A 13934-nucleotide genomic window follows, 5' to 3' on the forward strand; every position below is an offset into this window, starting at 1 on the left:
ATGAGGTTGTTACTTTTAAAGTTTCCCAATTATCTTGCAACAGTAAGCACCTATTTTAGTATCTTGTCTTGTAATGGAGCTTTTTATAGGATTTTTGTCTTTCATAAATTATTAAGCCTTTTTTTAATATTGGCTTTGATTTTGCTATGAAACTGTCAAATAGAGGCTGTTCCTGATGTTCTGTTCCAGAGTATAGTGCTCTACCATCTCCTCCTATTCTGGACCAGAACCTTTGTTATACAAACTATGAGGAAAGAAATGCATCTTATGCAGCTGCTCTGTAGAGACTGTGGATCTGACTGTGTCAATCAAGATTTACTTGCACTAGATAGTGGATTTCAGGATGGCCATCAGCCACAGAAATCTTGTTTACAGCCCAAGGCCTTATCTGGTCAAATAATTGATAAAAGGTTGTATATTAGCCTCTGGATAATAAATTATCTGTATTGGTTTAGGGGAAGTGTATACATGGGGAGATAATGATGAAGGGCAGCTTGGAGATGGAACAACTAATGCCATCCAAAGACCACGCCTGGTTGCTGCACTTCAGGGTAAAAAGATCAACAGAGTAGCCTGTGGCTCAGCACATACTTTGGCTTGGTCAACCAGTAAACCTGCTAATGCTGGCAAGCTGCCTACACAGGTAATGGTTTTGGCTTATTGAATTCAGATGTTAAGCATACTTAGTGTGCTCATTGCTGACCTTTCAGTAAATGTACTTCCTTTCCAAATCCTTGTATAAGCTCAGTGTGCTTTAGTTTGACTTCAGGTTTGAGCCAGTTACTTTGTTTTACTTCTGTATTTCCAAAGGATTCCATTTTTCTAAGCTGAAAAGGCCTCTTCATTCAGTTTTTAATCCAAATGTGGAACAGTAACTCAGTTTTAAAATTGGCAGGAATTTAGTTCTGCCTTGCAGCTATGAAAATGTTATGCCTTCCAAGGGAGTTCTTTGTTGCTTGCTTTATATTGAGAAGACTTGTTTTTTGAATATTCTGCATTTCAGCTATGCCTGGAAGTACTGATGACAGGATGTAAAATGTATTTGTTTATGGAGAAATTTTAAGATATGGAACACCACTTGTATTCTAGCCATCATATATATAAAATAATTGGTTCGGTTTAGATGGATACTATTAGTATCTTTTATATAAACAACTGAACTCCATGTATGAAGTTTTAACAGTGTGAATAAGCAAATATGTGAATTTCTAATACAAATTTACCTACAAATCTAAAGATTGTTGTTCTGTTGAATACAGTAAAGTGTATAATAATTGTAATTAACATTTGGATATCATTGCCTTATCATAGGTTCCTATGGAGTACAATCATCTGCAGGAAATTCCCATCATTTCCTTAAGAAACAGGCTTCTGCTCCTGCATCACATTTCAGAACTCTTCTGTCCTTGCATTCCAATGTTTGATCTTGAAGGAAGACTTGATGAGACTGGTCAAGGACCCTCAGTTGGGTTTGACACATTACGGGGAATACTGATATCACAGGGAAAGGTATTGTGTCAAACTCTAAGGGAGAGGTTTGTAACTATAACAGAGAAGTGCTGTTTAAGCTGTTTCTGGAGAAAAAAGAGCTGTATAGCTCAATTTGTTCTGTAAGTTGTGTATCAGATATTTGCAATCTGGCGATGCAAACTTCTTTATTTGTGTTCGTTCTTCGGTGTTTTTCTCAGTTCTTCATCATGGTGCTTTTGTGTGTTGATCTTGAAAATAGCTTTACACTGTAAATCTTCAGTTGGTAGTATAGCTGAATTCTTCTTGAGTATTAAGTGGGTGATATCCTGGAAAAAAATGTAAGATAGTAGACAATGATCAATTCACACCTGTTTGTATTTCAGTTATCAAGTTCAGGTGATATACTAGTTAAACCAAAGCTCTGTGCAGACACAAACTTGTTTTAGATTGAGCTAAAGGTGAAAATAGAATACTTAGGAGTTCAATTCCAAGTGGTAGTGAAAGGAGTTTTTAGTAGTTAAGTCAAGTCAGTCGTGAGAAAATGTAGATAACTGCTAAAATGCTTCAAAGCCACAACACTCATTCAGAACTTCAGACAGGATAAGCCATAAAAACCTGGTTTGCCTTCAGTGTAGTCATGAGGTTTGGGTCTGAATTTTTTCACTGTCACAATAATTCATCTAACTGAAAAAGAAAACATTATACAGAGAGAATTGCTGAGAGATATGTTTGAGAAGAGAATTGATGAAGCTTTCCCCTGCAGTGCTGTTCTGTGTCCTTAAATAAGACACATGGCCTGTAACTAGACGACTTAGTATCTGTTGTCTCAGGGTCTCTTTCTCTAGACTCCAGTAAAATTGTGTAGTAGAACAACAAGGCTGTGTACATACTTCACAGACCAAGGGAAGTCATCAAAACCTAAACTAGAAAGGAAATTCTTGCTGTTCTGTTCATGAGACTTTTATTTGTTAATGCTATTAATTCTAAGTCCTTACATACATAATGTTATATATAAGTGTGTGCAGAAGGCACATTGAACCTGATTTCAAGTCTGCAGAAATGCTTCAGATGTAAGAAAAAGTGGGATATCGGGCATAAATGCACCAGAAACATTCACGAGGCATCAGAGGTTGTGATGCCATATTCATATCTAGGCATTTAAATCGAGATTACCTTCAGAGATTCTAAATACTTCAAAATCATCTTAATCTTGCTTGAAATTGACTGCAAAGTTATATCCAAATATTTAGTGTGGGATGCTTGGATACTTGAATTTGCTTTTTAAAAAAATTATTTGTTGTTTATTTATTGCTTTCCATAGCAAGATGATCTCATATTTGGCTTTTTTTATTGCTGTTCTCTATGTTAATTAGCCTCTATATACCTACATTTTTCTGGTATGAACTAATTTATACTTGTACTCAGCAATACATTGGTTGCTTTATAATTGTATTTGGGTGCAGTGCAACCTTTCAAGCCATGGTTTAAAGTGATACAGATGGAATTTCTTTACTTTTTTAGCATCCCTGCTGTTTTAGACGTGATACAGATTAGCACAAATAATATGATCATTGACTTGCATCTTGCATCTTCATATTCTGGTGCTTTTTTATTTCCTGGGTTGAACTATGTGTTAATCTGCAGAATATGTGCAGGGTTCTTGCTTGATTTCAGTTTTGCTATTTTGTTTTTTTTTTTTTTTTTTTTTTCTTAGGAGGCAGCTTTCAGAAAAGTTGTGCAAGCTACCATGGTGAGAGACCGTCAGCATGGGCCAGTCGTGGAGCTCAACAGGATACAGGTATCTTCAGCTGAAGTTCTGATTCACTCTCTGTGTGTTTAGCCCACAGTGCTGTGTTGGTCAAAGCCCTTTCTCTGTTTCAGCTGTTTGGTATCTGAATGCTAAAGGGTGGAATTTTTATCAGAGAATCAAGCAATAAAGAAGTGACTGCAGTTTTAAGGCTGCTTACATTCTTTTCAGTATGTTTTTATCCATACTGCAGTTGTTTGGGGAGAGGGTGGCACTTGTTGAAATGTTAAGTGAATGATTTAAGCTCTTAAGGAGCAAAGTATGTCATGCTTGATAAAAGACTGCCTTTTCAGAGCTCACTACATTACACAGTTTAAGAGAGTAGTGATTCTGATGCTTTTCTTACCTTTCCTAATGCTCAGCTGAATGAAGGGTAAAAAAGGAGAAAAAACTGAAGGGTGAGGGGAAAAAAAGGCAAGGAAAGAAAGCTCTTGAATATAATTAAAATTCAGGATGATAAACTCTTGTCCTTTGGTGATCATCACATGTAGTCATATTGATTGCAGAAGTCTTTGATACAAAAAGGCTTTTTTCTTTGTCATTGATGTTAGAAAATGTAATGTTGTGCCTTAGGCCAGATGTGCCTTTTTTCCATAGATACTTCTGTAACACAGAATAGTAAAACACTGTTTTCATTTAAATGGACTGCAGCCTGATCTTAGAGTCTGCATGCATTTCTTTCCTGTTGTGGTGGGTTCTTTTTTCTTTTTTTTTTTTTTTCCCTTAATATGCAAAACCATTACCATTTGTGAGGTTAGAGTGGAGAAAATGTGAAAATTTAAACTTGTTATTTTTTGTTAGTGAACAGAAATATATCCCGTTTTGGTTGGACCCTGTTTCTACTTCTTTACAATTTTCTGTGGACATGTTAAATTTCTTGTGCTAATGTTCTGTGACTGTGTTGCTCTAGTTTATTAGAACCTTAGAATTGCTGAGTCTTTACTTATTGAGTCCAACTGTATGAATTGGGAAGCTGAAGAGCGTAGCAGAGATTTTTGAAATTACTTTATAAGTGTGTGAATTCAGACAGTCCAATACATATTGCTGGTATTTTAAGAAGGAAACTAGTGATGAGTAGGTTTTGGGATAGTTTCCTAGTGTCCTCCTTTGTTAATTGAGACAGGCTTTCCCTTGCATTTCAGTTTATTATTTAAATCTGTCTTGAACCCTAGGAAAGCATTGGCAGCTTCCCTTCTTCATAGCTTCTAGGGGAAATAAAATATTGCTGTAACTAACTCTCTCAGTGTAGCCAAGTGAAGGCTAAAAAAGGTCATATTCATAATGTGCCCTGATTACACTGTACCAAATATGGCTTACAATTTCTTGAGTTAGCTTTTGCTCAGAATGAAAATGTGGATTCTGAAACTGTTTGATCCTTTAATTGAAGGTTCAAGGCTGCTTTGTGTAGTCTCAGAAAAGCTAAATGTCAGTGTTAAATCTTCCTTGCAGTTGTAAGTCGAAGTGCAGTTGGACTTTAAGACCCCTTGGTTTTCAGAAGACTCTTCTTGCAGTTTATAGATTATATGGTGCAGTCAGTTCTCTTCATCTTCCTTGGTGTAAAAAAAACCAGATGAGTTTTTAATTTAAACTTGTTTTCCAGGTATTGACTTGTCTTTTACAATACTCTCCAGTGTCCCTTGCTGTTTAGTGGTTTCTTTGGAAATAGCAGAACTGAGCATAACAGCAGTGTAAACCCAACAAAGCAACATTCCTTTCTCCTGGGGTCCAGTGATACAGGGACCAGATTCCTTCAGGGTAGATCACATCCACCTTACATACTTCTTGGCCCTGGCTCTTTTCTGTTGGGAGCCTTGTAATGGTGCAACATGGTGGTTTTCTGTGGTTTTTCTGCTCTGGGTATGTGAGAAACAATGTGGTGGCTGTACTGTAACTTAACTGTGTGCCACCCTGGTGTTTCTGTAACATAAAATGCAGTGTTGATATTTTGTGCTTCTGGAAATGTGTGATATGGATAGTCAAAAACTAAGCCAGAAGTGAACTAACAGTTAAATGACTAGACAGGGTTACAGTGCTCAGGTTTACTTACTCACCCTCTTACTTCAGATCAGATTTTCCTAGTGTTTAAGTTGTGCTGTAGTTCATGCAGTGTCAATTGGACAGTGTGTTTTGGCCTCTAAGCAGATACTTTCATAATGCTGTGTTAAAACATCTTTGCACAGCAGTGGAAAAGGATTTCTTCCTTCTCAAAAGGATGCAGATGTCAGCTATTAAGGAGAATGTCTACTTTCATGAATGTAGTATGGCAAAGAATCTCATGGTTTAATGTTCTTCACTCTGAAGGGAGGAATGTGATATGTATGGATATATGAAGTACCACTTTGAGTTTCTTCCTCCTTACAAGGACTTCTTATGCAATGTAGGTTATAGGAATCTCACTAACAGGATAAATAAAAATGGTCTGATCTTAAAGTAGGCACAGCATATGATTAAATTAATGATTTGTTCTTTTTGAGTGTTATTTCAAATTAAATAACATCCCTCCTTCCTGGTTATTGCCTCCTCCCTTATCAAATGTCCCTTTAAAGAACATTCATTTCATGACAGCCTTAATTTTTGTACACTGATCAGACTAAGGTTTTTTTATCTCCTTGTGTAGAATAGTCTTTTCTGTACTCTTCATGTTTTTATACTGTCATTTATTCTGTAGCGTTTAAGTTTGAGCATAGAAAAATGGAACTCAGGGTACAAGTGAGAACAGTGTACTTTTGAAATTATTACAGTGATACTTCTCTACTACTTCTGGTGATTTTGTGACATCTTTGAATTGTGTTTCCTTCATAGATCTGTCTTAACATATATTCCTCTTCCTTAGCTGATTCCAACTCAGAAGCTGTCATCTTTTTGTAAACCTTTTTTGTTAGTGTCTCAGTGCATGGCTTTGTGTGCTAGATTTCTCTCTGCTCTGGGGAGAGAATTCTTCTGGGTTGAAGAGTGTCTCATGGGATGGCCAGTATTTTTCAAGCTGCTTAAGATTAATAAAAAGTTTCTCAATTGAAAACTTCTTGGGAATACAAGTTTCGTAGAAATCCATTGAATTTAAACCAGCTGTTGATAGAGCATTTTACACATGAGGAGGATCTGGGTGTGTCAGCCTTTCACTAAAACCTGAAAGAAATCTGGTAGTTGTTTCATCTGGAGCTGTCAGAAATACACAGCATGAGAACAACTGGATTTTGAGATGCACTGTAGCTTGTAGTGTGACTAAATACAGTGGGATAAGTTTCAGCTATTTCTGAATGAATTTTCTCACAGATACTGATGATCTGTGTGCATGTAGGAGTCCATTTGCAGTCAGAACAGGTTGAAAAGATAAATTGCAGAACACCAAATGGTGAAAAAAAAAAGCCTTGTGTTTCTTCAGCTCTCTGTTCACTTTCCATTTCTTTCCTCTCAATAGTGGTGAAATGATTTTTGTATTCTTACCCTCTTTGTGTGCATCTCTTGCAGCAAAATCCATGGGAATTTTCTTTCATGCCAATCTTAGGGATCTCCATCAAATATTAAAATACACTTTTTCTGTAAGAAAACATTATTTGTGTATCTATATACAGATGTTTTTTAGTAGTATTTACTCTCTTTTAGAGGCTTCTAGTAAGTATCATAGATGCATATTTAGCTGTTACTATTAATGAATATAAGAATAACACATTCAGTTTTCTGGCCAACAACCCAGTCTCTAATCTGTCTTGTGAGTGAAAAACTTACCCAGATTTGTCAGTTGAATCTGAGAGTAGAGATAGGATGAATTAACTAAATGGACTGAAATCAGAAAAACCTAATTAGCCAAGTAATCAGCTGTTTTTTTAGAAACAAGAGATGTCTTTATCATCAGACTTCATCTTTGCTATCCCTCTGTCTTTTTCCATTTTCCTTTAAAGCTGAACAGATATAGTGCTGATTAATGACAGATGAACAAAGAATGCTTGGAAATTCAAGATAAGGTGTTGGTGGCTGGGGGAACTGAAAATTCCTTATTTATCTGCACAGTCATGCCAGTTGAAATATGTCTTACAGTGGCTTTTATAATGTGCTTACTCAATAGGTAAAACGTTCCAGGAGTAAAGGAGGACTGGCTGGACCTGATGGTACAAAGTCAGTCTTTGGACAGATGTGTGCTAAAATGAGCTCCTTTAGCCCTGATAGCCTTCTGCTTCCTCATCGTGTTTGGAAAGTCAAGTTTGTTGGTAAGAAAATTCTCAACACTCCACCCCTCCTACTTGGCACTTAACTTGACAGTTTTCTTGGGGCTTACTCTTTTGGAGAACCTGATAGAAGGAAGAAAGGGGTCCAGAAAAACAGTGTTTGTGTGTGGGCAGAGGAAGGTGTTTAAAATGCTGGGAAGTAAAAAACCTTTCAAATAAATTTTATAAAACCCCTCAAGATTAATGGAAGCGTGTCTGTAATTCTCTTCAGCGTCTTGGGCAGCTCTTCTGCTTACAACAAACATTCTGCAAAATATAAACCTAATTTTTCAGCTGTCTGAATTGGCAAATAATCCTGGCTAGCTAGTTTTACTGGTAGGGTAGTTTTTACAATTCACCTATCACTCTGAGCTTTTTAATAAAAAATACTTTTGATTGAAGAGTCATTCTATCTATTGTGTATGGGCTAAATAAAACATACCTACTTTAAACTGCTACTCATGAAAAAGCAATACTATTTCTGTTCTATTTTATTGTGATTAGCATATGGCATAAAATATTTTCTACACTCTGTTAAAACAGTATTTTTTGGCATTGTGATATGTCATATAATCTAAATGACACATTTTGCAGTGAACTGGAAGCATCAAATACAGAGCCAGACTTCTGGGTTTTCATATGAACGGATACAACAGTGTAGCTTTTACTGAACTTTTGTTTACACAATTATCCCCAGAGAGGAAATAGAGTTTGTTTCAGTTATTTTTGAAAGAATATTTAACTTTTAGTCTTTTTTCCTCTCCAAGGTGAATCTGTGGATGATTGTGGTGGAGGTTATAGTGAATCAATAGCAGAAATGTGTGAAGAACTTCAGAATGGGCTGACCCCTCTGTTAATTGTGACTCCAAATGGAAGAGATGAATCTGGAGCAAACAGAGATTGTTTCCTGTTAAATCCTGCTGCCAAGTCACTCCTGCATATGAACATGTTTCGCTTTCTTGGTAATTTCTTAGCAACTTTGTGGCATTCTGTGTGCTTTATGTGCAGTCAGAATATTGGGAATCTAACAAAAGCAATGGACTGTGTTTAAACTTACAGGTGTACTTCTGGGCATTGCTATCCGGACGGGCAGCCCTCTGAGCCTCAACCTGGCTGAGCCAGTGTGGAAACAGCTTGCAGGAATGAACCTCACAATTGCTGATCTCAGTGAGGTGAGAAGAAAGTTCCTGGGTAGGATATAACTTAGAGAAGACAAGCAGACTCTGGCATGAATTTCTCAAGTGATTGGTTTCTGTGGTTTTTATGTCCTTGTATTTTGACTGGCCTTTTATATTTTGAGCCACCTTAGAGGGGTGATTTGTACTGACTATTAAAACTGTAAATTAAGTTGTTCAAGAGTAGTTAAATAATCTGTTTGAATTCTAGAGCATTCTCAAATCTTCCTATGGGTTTGACTAGACAATCTTTGTGATTCAGTTCCTACTTCCCAGTAGACCTTTCTGTAGCTGTTACTGTCTGTTGTACCCAGATGCAATAACTGATTTGAAGTACAAGAAAGTCAGTTCAGTCTGTTACTAGTTTGTGCTCACATACTGAATTTCACAAGCTTTCAGTTTCTGCTTACCGAGCTTGGTAAATGTGGAATCAGACTTAGGTCTTCATTATGAAGAAAAGTTCCTTCTCAAATACTGTCATGTAGAAATGTATTTCCTATAAAAGCATTGAGTCATTTACTTGTCATTGAGGGGATTCCTTTTGTACCAAATCCAGTGCTGGGAGAGATGATTATGCTTTTAAGCCTTTAAATAAATTTTCTTGTATGATACAGTTTTTTGGCAAATGCCCTCCAAAAAGATTGACATCTAGAATATGTGCACTCTCCCCCATCCAACATAATGAAGCTTTTTATAAAGTACTAGGCTATTTTATGGCTTTGAATTCAAGTTAAATGAATTGTGGTCAGACACTGGTCAAAGCTTTTGGTAAGTGACACATGATGCACTGCTGTTGGTATGCAAGAGATGCTGTTATATAGTGCTAGTAAACTGCCTTTAACTCGGGTTTCTTGCTTTCAAAGGTTGATAAAGATTTTATTCCTGGGCTTATGTACATTCGAGACAATGAAGCTACTTCAGAAGAATTTGAAGCTATGAGCCTCCCATTCACTGTGCCTAATGCAAGTGGTCAGGATATTCAGTTGAGTTCCAAGTACACCCATATTACACTGGATAACAGAGCAGAATATGTGAGGCTGGCAATAAACTACAGGTTTGTTGAATAAATCATTAAAATTACTGATATGAATATGCATTTTATTTAAAATATATATATCAGCTTTTAAACAATGCTACTTTAGCCTTTTACATACAAGTATATAAATATTTTCATGTAATTACAGTGTTGATTTTCTGGTTTCACTTATTTTATCCAAGGAGAAGATTCTTAAACTTGATTTTTTGGAAGCAAAATGAACGAGCAGATGTGCCTCTAGATTTGTCCTGACTAAGCAGTTTTGGCAGCCAGTTTTATTGGTGGAGTAATGTCCCAGGTGTCTAATTCTTCCTGTGGGCTAAAGTAATAGGCTTGATCAGTAAGCTCCTTGTGGAGAGAGCTTAGATCTAGTACTGCTGCATTCATACTTTTTCAAATCATCAACTGCAGTCAAGGGCAGTATCAGCTGAATTCTTACTCCAAGTTGGAATGTACAAACCAAAATGTTCATTCCTTGGGTGGGACACTGATGCACATCCCTGGGTGCCCCACAGAGATCAGTGAGGTGCTCAGTGTTTGAGAAGACTGGCCTTTGGTTGCTTCTGTGGCCAGGTAGCTTATCTAGATGAGTGCATCTCAGAAACAATCATAAGCATCTTGTCTCTGAAGCAGTGGGCCTAATGCCTACTGAAATATGTAAATTTAGGTAATTTGGATAAGAAATTGGTTCAGGCTTGTTTTATTCAATCCCCCATATTCCTCTTCTTTAGAGAATGCTTGAGCAAGACTGTATCATCACTGTCTTATATGCTTGCTTATTAGTTCATAGTTACAGTGTCTGCCAGCAATTACAAATCACAGCCTTAGTTTTTCTTTTTTTTCCCACTTTAAGTAGTGGGAAAAATTCTTAGACCAGTTTCTAACAGAAAAGAGAGAGGTTTCATTTGGAGCTGATATTTCTTTGAAGAAATGTCTGCTCTCTTGCCAGTTGTGGCTGTCCTCAGAGGACCCAAGCATTTCTAAAGCATTTTACAGTTAAAAGCCCTTTTGGAGAAACATTGAAAGGTTAAGTATCAAGTTTTTTTAATTATATGAATCTCTTGAGAGGGAAAACTAGCTCCTGAATAGAATCCATGTTGAAAAGTGGACGCAAAAGATCAAACTTGTCCCGACATCTTTGTTTATTTTGATGATGAATAGCCTGAGGACAGCACTTGTAAGAGATGTCTCTGCTCTGGAGGGCTCTGTAAAACATCTCAGAAATTATTTGACTGGGTAAGAAAAAAGCCAAACACAAATCATGTGTGGCATCAGAAGTAGCAAAATCTGTTACTTATCTGTGTCTGTCTTGAAATAAAAAAACCTACTGTCCCCTCAGACATGCTATTTTAGTTCAGACCCTTTTTTGTTTTTATACTGTAAGATCTGTCTAGTGCCGAGAATGTTTGAAGTTAGAATTTCAAGATACAGGCGCTCTTTTTTCCAAGAGTATATTGTTCCAAATGGGATATTGTTTTGTTTTTGCCAAGTATAGCACATGAATAATGCTGGAAATAAAATATCTAAAACATTGGGAGATCTCTCCTCCATATTGAGCTTGCTGTGCAATAGGAATTGGTGTAGTAAATCAAGTATTGTGTAAAAAATGTTAATGTTCTTTGGTACATAGCTGGATATTTGAGGAGAATGGTTTAAGTTGCTTTGATAAGACAGTAAAGTAATTGCTATAAATAATTGCTAGAAATGACATTCACAGAAACTCTGAAAATGTTTTTTTACAGGCTTCATGAGTTTGATGAGCAAGTTGCAGCAGTTCGTGAGGGGATGGCCCGTGTTGTTCCAGTTCCTCTACTTTCACTCTTTACAGGCTATGAACTGGAAACTATGGTATCAATTTCTGCTTTGTTACTTCTGACAGATCAACTTGGAGTGATATTATTCATTCATTTGCTTTACTAATACAAACCCCACATTTCATGCTGTTTACAATGATTGCTGTGTGGTTGAAAACATCAGTTCAAGGGAAGAACCAGAAAATGTTTAATTGCCCTCTTGGTGCTAGTAAAATTATTTTGACATAGCTGAGCAGTGATGTAATAATTCATTATAATTATTACAGGAAGAAACAAACAAGCAAAACCAAAAAAACCTCGCATGCCAGTCGTCTCATTCCAGTGATCTAGAAAGTAAATTGGAGATACTTGTTTTAAGTTCAGGAGTATGAAAAATGTTCATTACTGTTGCCTGATGGGAAGATGTATATTTACTATTTTTGTACTAGGAGACTATGCATGGCATCTCAAAGATCTGAATGCTAGGTTTGTCAGTGTAAAAGCTGATTAAATATTTTAAAGGAAGGCAGGGAACAAATCAGCTGTAATTTATTTGATCAGACTTCTTTAGCCTATCACTGTGTTTTATTTTTCAGGTATGTGGAAGCCCAGATATCCCACTTCATCTCCTGAAATCTGTAGCAACTTACAAAGGCATTGAACCAACAGCTTCCCTGATACAGTGGTTCTGGGAAGTGATGGAGTCCTTCTCCAACACGGAGCGATCGCTCTTCCTGCGTTTTGTGTGGGGCAGAACGAGGCTGCCCAGGACTATTGCAGACTTCAGGGGGAGGGACTTTGTTATTCAGGTAATTCAGGTATTGTTGTGTAGGATGGGGAAGTTAAAAAGCTAGTAGTGGAGAAGTAGCAGCGTGGCATAACAAAGGCCTGATTTCATTAAACTGTTCTGCAGCTTTACATTGTAGATTTAACAGTGCAACAGTTGAATGATGTCTGTGATAGTTATATAATGTATAGAACTATTTCTTCTCTCTTGACTTGGACAAGTGGATATTCCTTTAATTTTCCAGCTGTTTGTTTCTGTGAATTTTGATCATTTTCCACTGTCAGGCAGCTGTTTTTCCTGGCATTTATTTAGCATTTCATTCAGTTCAGTTAATAATTTCAGCTAAATTAAGACCACACAATCTTCAAATCACTTTTTGATACTGTCTGAAGTATTAGGATCTTTTTTAGATTGCTCTCAACCCCGTATTCATAATCAAAGCAGCTCATAAATGTCTGGGTTTATTTATTGATTTGGTGGAGGGAAAATGGATTTGGCATCTTCATGGTTTTTTTAAGAAACTTCAGCATCAGAATCAAAAAATACCACAAGGTGCTAAAAAACAATCGCAGTTATTATTTCAATACTTATTTGTGTTTTGGACTGTGAACAAAAATCAAAAATACAGTGCTTTTTTTTTCTTTTTTTTTTTTGTTAACAGGTATTGGATAAGTACAATCCTCCAGACCACTTCCTTCCTGAGTCATACACATGCTTCTTTCTGCTGAAGCTGCCCAGGTATTCCTGTAAGCAGGTGCTGGAGGAGAAGCTCAAGTATGCCATCCACTTCTGCAAGTCCATCGACACGGATGACTACGCCCGCATTGCGCTGACGGGGGAGCCGGCGGCCGACGACAGCAGCGACGACTCTGATAATGAGGATGCAGATTCTTTTGCTTCAGATTCTACACAGGACTACTTAACAGGCCATTGAAAAGTAGGATAAGGAATAGTTGTTAAAAACACTGAGGCAAAATGCCAAAATTATAATGAAGCCAAGGACAGTTTATGTTTCAGAATAGAGACTATACAGTCAGAGGGATGGTAATCTTCTGAGCGTGGGGAAAGTGTGTTTGCTACTCACAGTAGGACTTAAGGATTACAGCTTAATCCATCAGCTTAAAATAAATGGCACAGTATATGGGCATTTAACATTTATTTTAAGAGCTGAAAATGGCCCCCCATAATGCTGCACTACATTTAGAACCTTTGTGTTTACTGAAGTGTTGTAAATGTTTATATAAATATGGTAGTGCAGCGTCCAAAAGGCAGTGAAACCTTTAAATTGTGGGTGCAATAGGTTTTTTCATATTAAGTGTTGTGTTCTGTGCATCTTCTTGATTGTATATTGGAAATACTGTGCAACAACGGAATAGTATTATAAATATTTCAATTAACTTTACTAGAAGTTTGTTAAAAGTTTTTGAACATTGAACAAACATTATTCCTTGAAATTCTTCTATAGATAATTAAAAATGGCCAATAGTTTCACCTCCACCCCTGGTTTGTATATTTTAGCTTATGCATTATTTATCTCAAATTTGATACCTTTCTGTGAACAGCATCATAATTCTTATCATGGAAAGTGTACTGTATATAATTGGTGCCATGTAAATGCAAAAGTTATAATTTCCCTCTAAATAAAAGTTCTGCCACATTAAGAA

The 13934-nt window shown here is 36.7% G+C and overlaps 1 protein-coding gene across 3 annotated transcripts in view; it reads left to right on the plus strand.

The window, feature by feature from the left end:
- The window catches only part of HERC2 (HECT and RLD domain containing E3 ubiquitin protein ligase 2), a 102480-nt gene extending 88546 nt beyond the window's left edge, over positions 1-13934 (plus strand). For all 3 annotated transcript variants that reach the window (XM_059493267.1, XM_059493266.1, XM_059493268.1), the window contains exons 84-93: positions 456-643; positions 1312-1509; positions 3185-3268; positions 7341-7482; positions 8247-8441; positions 8539-8651; positions 9518-9708; positions 11433-11538; positions 12080-12292; positions 12932-13934. In XM_059493267.1, the coding sequence (XP_059349250.1) occupies positions 456-643; positions 1312-1509; positions 3185-3268; positions 7341-7482; positions 8247-8441; positions 8539-8651; positions 9518-9708; positions 11433-11538; positions 12080-12292; positions 12932-13204 (1703 nt within the window). In that variant the 3' untranslated portion in view covers positions 13205-13934. The remainder of the gene's footprint in view (positions 1-455; positions 644-1311; positions 1510-3184; positions 3269-7340; positions 7483-8246; positions 8442-8538; positions 8652-9517; positions 9709-11432; positions 11539-12079; positions 12293-12931) is intronic.

This window comes from Ammospiza nelsoni, chromosome 2 (genome assembly GCF_027579445.1).
Source record: "Ammospiza nelsoni isolate bAmmNel1 chromosome 2, bAmmNel1.pri, whole genome shotgun sequence".
Taxonomy (NCBI): Eukaryota; Metazoa; Chordata; class Aves; order Passeriformes; family Passerellidae; genus Ammospiza; species Ammospiza nelsoni.